General features: G+C 38.6%; 1 protein-coding gene and 1 non-coding gene across 2 annotated transcripts in view; both read left to right on the top strand.

Moving 5' to 3' along the window:
* Window positions 1-1,450, top strand: part of oip5 (opa interacting protein 5) — a 2,942-nt gene extending 1,492 nt beyond the window's left edge. Inside the window, exon 5 of the mRNA XM_008313401.3 lies at window positions 18-1,450. Within this exon, the coding sequence (XP_008311623.1) occupies window positions 18-113 (96 nt within the window). The 3' untranslated portion in view covers window positions 114-1,450. The remainder of the gene's footprint in view (window positions 1-17) is intronic.
* A 5,910-nt stretch (window positions 1,451-7,360) lies between these two features.
* On the top strand, window positions 7,361-7,433 carry trnav-uac (transfer RNA valine (anticodon UAC)). The gene has a single exon. It is a non-coding gene; the product is annotated as a tRNA-Val (tRNA).
* The last annotated feature ends 783 nt before the right edge of the window (window positions 7,434-8,216 follow it).

Raw genomic sequence — 8,216 nt, 5'->3', positions numbered from 1 at the left:
TTCTGTTTTTGTTTCAGGTGGAGAAACAGTTTCGAGCTCATCTGGAAAATTTTACACACATGTCAAGCAGGTTGATGGCTAACAACAGTGGAACATATAAACTGGGTCAATGAAACTATTCAGACCCGTTATTATTCACCATGTCTTCCTCAGTTTGCTGCCTTAGGTTGGCCAACGACTGATTGTGTTTTTGTGTTCATCTTTTTGTTCATTAAAGGTTTGTTTGTCAGTATTACTCCTGGTGTGTTCATCTCTACATTTCTTAAACCACTCCTACTCTCTTTTTCTCATGAATTGGTGTGACTACAGCTCAAAAACTTTAAATGCTACAAATAATACAATGTGTAAGAAACTTGAGTTCCTCGGAGAGTGGAAGAAAACCCATGTAAACTCTACACAGAAGAACTGGAATCAAACCAGCAAATTGTTGATCTTGCTGTAAGGAAAGATGTACCAACTACTTCCACCTTGTGGTCATGACTTCTCTTCTAGGGTTGAAAACGGCTTCAATCACAGAAAGACATTCTTAAAGAAATGCCTTGTGGCGCATCATGATGTCACTGGACTAGTCCAGCTGTCAATAAGACATATATCGGCTTTGATGGAGTCATGACAACTGAGAAGTGACTCACCTGTTCTTTTGAATTGCATTCAGGGCTAACTACTAGTCCCAAAAACTACAACTGGTAGACCTCAAGACATTTGTGGGGCTACAGGCACGCCAGGGTAAGGTAAAAGTCTGGGTCATACTGAGTATGTACTGTATACCTACTATATACATCGGCCAGGAAAGACTGGTGTTTGAACACAGACCTCGGCTCCTGCTGCAAAATCAAAACAGTGTTGGTTATTCATTCTCAGAACATCAACGACCAAACATCCAATTGGCACCATGCTGCATTTTATTGCTGAATTTCTGATACAGACTTTTTTTGTTAATACAAAACCAGACCAGAGGCTCACATCTAATAGGCATGCTCACGTCCTCTGACTAGAGTGCATAGATTCTACACAGTCCAACCTCAGTGGAAAAGTTGTTCGACAAAGTGATGTTATTACAGAGTCCCCCAGTCCCCCCCCCCCCCCTCACTATGAATAACACTTGAGCAGTGTTGCTCAGCAGCACTATGGCAGAAACTTCTCTCTGTCACTCCTTTGGTGCTGATTGGTTTGTTAAAGAACCACAGGATTTCTGTAGTGTTAAACAACTGGCCCAGAACTTCTGAACCCTTAATACCCTTTTATACCCATTCACATTACAAAGTTGGATTATTGCATGCAATACAAATCATTCATAATTATGTTAAGTCATGCATATTTTCAAAACCATACATATTCATGTCGCTAGTTACCTACTTGTTTATAAATTGCGATTATAAATGCCCACAAAGCGTTTTAATTTAAAATACTGGATTTAAGAAGAAATGATGACGATGGTCCTGGTGAAATTCAAAAAAATAGAGAGGAAGTGCCTTTGAAACTGGGTTACTTACAGCTACAGTTATCTGGGGTCTACATTTGTAGAGGGTCTACATTTCTACAGGAACGGTTGAGTTTTACGCATGTAAAACGCTACAGGTGAAATTTAAAGCATCTCTCCTATCTGTTGGTTTAGAGTTTTTATTTTTATTTTTTTGTTATTTGGCGCTGAAAAAATACCACAGCAGGAAAATAGCTTTGTTTTTGTTAAATATCTGTTAATGATATTTTGTTATGCTACAATTGTCCTTGCATTTACTTAGTCTTACAGGACGTTGTTAAACCTCCACTGGTGATCTAGTTTTCTTAAGACAAAAAAAAAACAACAAAACAAAACAAAAACAAGCGAAAGCTACATTAGTATAACACATAAAAGACAAGATGTTTCTCTAAATGATGGAACAAATTCCTCTTAACTTTTACTCCAGGGCACTACACTCATGCATTTTTAGGTTATTGCTTCTAAAACTCTAATCGAATACAATTTTATGGATCAAATGGACCCGGAGAATCCTAAAACTATGAGGTATTATGTACACTATGACGCAAGAAAAACAGGGATGGGTACCAGACAGTTTCCAGCTCAAACCAACACCTCAGGGTTGTAGTGTAGGATGAATTGAGACTTACAGAAACAGCAGCACATCACAAAACACACACTGGTACTTGTTTCTCTACAGGCTGGACTACGGGTGTGTTCACATGTTTGGTTTCTGTTGGTTTGACCAAAGTAGGGACTGATGAACTGAGTCTGTTTTGATGGTGTAAAGTTTTGGTCACCTACACATTCACACTGGCACCAAATGCATTGATATGGAATTATTAACAAAACAATCCCGGCTGATGTTTTTTTTCTCAAACTATGGCGCATGTAACACCTGGGCCCCCTTGTGGTACGCTGGGGGATTTGATTCCTTGATGTGAGTCACCTAGTTGTTAAATACAGCTGTTTTTCTGTATATTCTTGCTTGCTCTTTGTGTATTTGTGTCTGTTTGGTTTCCAATTGAAATAAAGTGCCATACTTCAGCATACTTCGTTGTATATCACTCCATTGTATGTATATATATATTTATATATATATATATATGGTGGAGAACCACATATATATATGGACTGTGTTTGGGGTTGTTGTTCTTTTTTCAGGTGAAGTTCTCTGATCTGCTCATGAGATCAGAGGTAGTCGTCTTAGCCAAACCAAACATGACAAGTGTGAACACACCCTGAAATGTACCAACACTTGCTGTCAATCAGGTCCTGGTTCTTTTTTTTGAGACAAAAACTTACATGCAGCACAAACTTTCATGACAACATAGACCTATACTTATTATCTTCTTACGTAAATTATGTCATAGGTATTTTTAAATTGTAGGACACAACTAAGACATGGAACGAAGAAATAGTTTTTTGCATTAGTTTAAAGTTTCAGGGCAAAGTTGTATCTGGATGTTTAGTCGTTAAAGAGTTCCTACCGCGGCTGAATTTCCTCGTGACTGGGCTGAAAGACTTCAACCTCTGAGCTCCAGCTTAGTAAAAGTTGATTTGACTAATTGTTCATAAAGCAAGCATCACTACAGGTCATGCAGGGCTACAATAATGTTGGCACCACAGTCCGACTAAATAAGCTAATGCACATGAGTCTATACATATCTTAATGGAAGACATTGGTGATTTTGTTGCTTTCAAACAACTCGTCACTTGTTTATACAATATACAGTTTGGTCAACAACATGACGGTTAGGATCAAATATTGCACAAATCCCGGAAAAAGTGATGTATCTATATATGGTATTATGACTGGAAAAAAACATTTAAAAAGACAACATTTTTATTTTAAATCTAAAACGTAGAGACAAAGGACTAAGTGGACTAATGTCAAGGACAGTTTTCTCTGGTTTTAGGGGAGAGGTCTCAAACTAGTGGCCCATTGGTTAAATGTAAGTCCACAATCCAAAAATGTTCAACAAATGAGTAACGGCAGTGATGCCTTTGCTGTCCTAGGTGAAAGCTGGATTGCACTTCTGTGTCAAGACTAGACATCTGACCAACAAAGTCTAGGTTTTTCACAAGTCTACCGTACCTATCTTTAATCCTGTGTTTCTTTTTGCGACTCTAGAAACAGGACAAAGGAGCGTTCCATCATCACGCTGTGCTCTCTCAAGTTGTACATCAAGACAAAGTACAGCCTGGGAGAACACTTCTGTTGAACTTATCAACATATTAACATGTAGTCAATTTAAAGTCACATTTCCTCACACTAAGCATTGTAACGCTGTATTAGTCACATTAAAATGCGTAGTGAAGTGGCAGTAATAAAATACATCCTTCTCTTTTCTTCACCGTTTCCCAGAATACCATTGCTCCAGGAAATGAAAATGAGACGAATACAGAAAATTCCGGCAACACTATTTGAGATCTCTGGTTAAAAAAATGAAAGAAATGCAGTGGAAACCCTAGATACGAGCTTCCTGAAATATGAGTCTCGCTCACTGTCCATCACTGGATTATTTTACCCATTTATATAACAATAATATAAATGTTTTCTTAGTGATTATTACTTTATATTATTAATGTATTTGTTTATATCTATCTTTTTGATGTTTAGATGGGGAGTTCATTTAATTAATTAATAGTATATTTCTGGGGCGATGGAATTATTTAATTGGTTTAAAATATTCTTAATGGGGGAAATTCAATCTAGATACAAATGGATCGAGACCTGAGTGCTGGATTAGAACGGATTAAACTCGTATCTAGGGGGTCCACTGTATTTTATAGCTGACAGAATGAAAACATTTCTCCTAATTTAATTACTTATAATGCAAATACTACGGAACCAATGAGAGAACATGTGAAGAGGAGAAGGGTAAAGACAGACTGTGGAAAAAGGAGGAGATATTCTGCTTAAAGAAGATAAGGATTAGATAATAACACACGAGAGAAGAAAACCTGGTTAGGCTTTTGTAGGTGTACTTGGTGTAACTGTGTACATATATTGGCCAATTCCGTTGTATCTCCAGGCTAATGTGTGTAAAGGAGCAACTGGAAATTCTGTCTATACTTGAATTCTACAAAAAGGCTTTGACCTTAAACATGTCCAGACTCAAAAACTAAACTTAACGTTGTGACAGATGTATACGGACCACAGTTGTTTTTCTCATGGTCCCCCATTATATCTCACAAAAGTTGTGTTTCTACAGCAGGAACTAGTTCCAGTTCTTTAAAACAACTACAACTTGGAGAGTACAAATTAATTTGAAGCTTGCGAATGCAGACTTTCAATTTTAAAAATTTTGGCTGGACAACAGACCAACTTGGAAATCTTTACGCAAAAAACTTTTCTTCTGGGTGTCCCATTAATGTTGAGTGTCCAATAACATTACTGCCCCTGGGTCAGAGGTGACCGTTCCACAATTTGCAGCAAACCTAAGGTCAATGGTACAATGCAGTGGAAACACAACTTTTTTTCTGATCCTCTCACACTGAAACACAACTTTTTTTCTGATCCTCTCGCACTTTTACCGAATATACAGTTCTGAAACCACTGTGCTGCTAAATCACTGAACACACTCTCATCTGTTGGAATAGATATGGCACTGAGGTAGTGCAAAAGACAAAAAAGAAACCCATGAAAGACATCCATCACAGGCCTTGATCTTTGCTACAGTATTTTGTGTCATTGCATTTGCAGAACTAGATGCAGCTGAGAATAGTTCTCATTTAACTGCTTTAATATAGGTTCAGTGAAAGTAAACTTTTGTTAAGAATAGCTCAAACTAAATCTCCAACTCATGAAAGCTTCCAGACAAATGTCAGAATTTCATGTTTGTCACCTGGCTACAGGCTACATGTATACATATGGGGAGTGTGCGTGATGGAAGTCGAACCAAATCTTCAGAGACGACTCTGCTGCAGATACAGGTCACAAAACAAGAGGTTTGACGTGGAAGAGACCGGTATCCCAGCAACGACAGGAAGGAGTGCACCAGTGTCCCCAACCTACTAAAGAGGTCATCCCGTTAACGAGAGTTCCTTCTTTACCTCCACAGTTGTGGGATGGGAAGTGGGCGATCTGTCGATGATGCTGAAGCTGAATCACAGGAAGATGATCCTCCAGCGTGGGCCTCATGTCTTTTCATGATTGCTGAAAACCCAGAATTTATATATATATTAATGCATGCTTTTCCAATCTTCTTTCTGCTGTTCTCTTCACACAGCTGATCATCTGCCTCCATCTAACTCCGATCTACATCTCCAAACTCCTCCACCTTAACTGTTCCTCTGATCTGCTCCTTGCTGATGCCGTCTATCCTGGTCACTGCCAGTGAAAATGTCAGCTGGAGCCACTGCCTCTAAACCATACATCATAGCAGGTCTCACTACTGTTTTATAAATCTTCCCTTTCAACTTTTCTGCTATTCTGTCATGGCACAGGACTTCATTCCTGACCACAGAACAGCAAATCCATTAGTTCCAGAAATGCTGCTAAGAACCTTAAGATGTCCTCAAAAATGCCACCATGACAGGACAACAAACACGGGGTGTTTTTGAGAATTGGGTTTTAGTGAACTACATTTGATTTAAATATTTAAAAGTAAATATAACGGACAAAGGAAGGGTATAGCTAATGTATACATATAAATATATAAACACTACAGACTATACATATTTAAAACTGCACCTTAGTTCCTCCTGCATTTAACTTGTGTTTGTAAACACTTAGCAATTACATATTAGTCCTGATAGTACTATTTAATTGTACACATAAGTGCGGAATCTACGTTTAAGCTGTTAAAACATGACAGTTTCCTTAAATAGCAACGACAAAAAACAAAACTGTCAAGGAGACAGATTTCTGTAGTTCTTCGGACATACAGTCAGTCTTATACGGCCCCAAACAGCACAAATAATACGTCATGAACCATCTAGTCAGTAGAACTATGCTGAAAACAGGAAGAAGAAAAAAAAACCCACAAAAAATAAAGTTCTAGTGAAGTTCCAGATGAAGAGGGGGAGGGACTGACCTTGCAGTTCGTCTGGAATGCTGCAGAGATGTTCGGCGGTGGTTGGAGCTCCAGCTCCTGGTAAACAAAAGCCTGGGGAGAAGGTCGAGGCAGCGGAGTCTGGCTCCACATTTGTGCGTCCATCTTAATCAAAGTGAACAGAAACCGGGTTTATTCTGTAAGTGGCTCCACTTACAGAGACGAATTTGGCTGACTGAATGCTGCGGGCCCCCTCCTCTCTCCTCCTTCCAGCGGGAGAGAGGAGAAGCAGATCTCCTCGTCCCCTCCGCCCTACGCCATTTTTACTCTGCTACTATGAAGCAACGCTGCAGTTGGATTGAGCAGTGGAGCTGTCAATCAAAACCGAAGACCGCCCCGGAAGTGTTGGTTCTTCACCTCAAGATGACTAGCAGGTGCTAACTCGAATTAATATTTATAAAAACAATTGGAAAGCATTAAAACACGTAATACTTACAAGATATTTAATTTAAAAATTCTATATTTTGCTATACGTCTATTTCTATTACCGTTTATTTCCGAAGACCACCTTTTTTTAAACTCTCAAATGGTCAGGAAAAATGTAATTACAATAGTCAATTATTAGGAGCGACGGAATTTAAGTTTTTTTTCAAACATCCGTCCATTTTAGCCTCATCTCTATCTAAGGTGACGTGACACATACAGCTGCCATGGAACTTTAGGTGACTTCAACAATGAATAACAGCAGAGGCACGGCAATTCCCAAAACTCCATCGCCTGGAAAACGATATTAAAAACAGCCTTTATTCTCAATAAAAGATCTGGTGAACTGCACAATCAATCTTTCGCGGTCTGAGAACTTAAACCGAATTTAAAAGTTATGCTACGCAATATATTACATGGTTCCATAGTGTAGTGGTTATCACATCTGCTTTACACGCAGAAGGTCCTGGGTTCAATCCCCAGTGGAACCAATCTCACACTGTGTGAGATTCAATTCATTATACAGCCCAGGCCATCATTGACACCTGAGGAGTCACTCAGATACTTCCAATTACCCTGGTCTTTAATTTAAACCATGTGTTGCTAATTTTAATAGCTCTTCAATTCAACTCAGGCTCATTAATTACTGCCACTGTGGTACTATAGCCAGGAAGGCTGCTTTTACTGCTGCCTAATTAAAGATGTTAAGATGCTGGGTAAAAACCATCAGTGCCTATTGACTCCTTAAATAAAGTTCATGTTTCCCAACATCTTGATGAAAAATTAAAGACACAGAGAACGATAGAAATGAGCACTCTTCAGCAGCTGAATGATATAATTATTTAATGATTCTCACAGACTAACATTTAACATTTAACAGACAGGTTCATGTTAATCAACACTAATGCATTTGATTTCCCTGTACCACAATGTGACTCTTCAATGGCAAAATAAATGGCATCAACAGAGTTGAGCGTTTATCACAAACACGTTTTCTTTAGCCACGGTGAGACAATGCCTAAAAACAGAAGCATTGCAGATAATCTGGACCACAGCATAACTTCCACCATAAGTCCTGTCATAATTAGTCAGAGCTTTCTGGTCATAGAGGGAAAACATGTCAGAACCAGGTCCCAGCAGCAGTAAAGAAACTTGTACTGTCTTCATTTTACCTCCTGTCATCACAGGATGAGGTGATTGTATATTTGTCAAAATGGAAAATAAACCAAACTAAAAAAAACAAACAAAACAAAGTTAGCCATTTTTAAATCAGG

This window comes from Cynoglossus semilaevis, chromosome 1 (assembly GCF_000523025.1).
Source record: "Cynoglossus semilaevis isolate Cse_v1.0 chromosome 1, Cse_v1.0, whole genome shotgun sequence".
Taxonomy (NCBI): domain Eukaryota; kingdom Metazoa; phylum Chordata; class Actinopteri; order Pleuronectiformes; family Cynoglossidae; genus Cynoglossus; species Cynoglossus semilaevis.
This window is presented reverse-complemented; position numbering and strand designations above follow the sequence as displayed.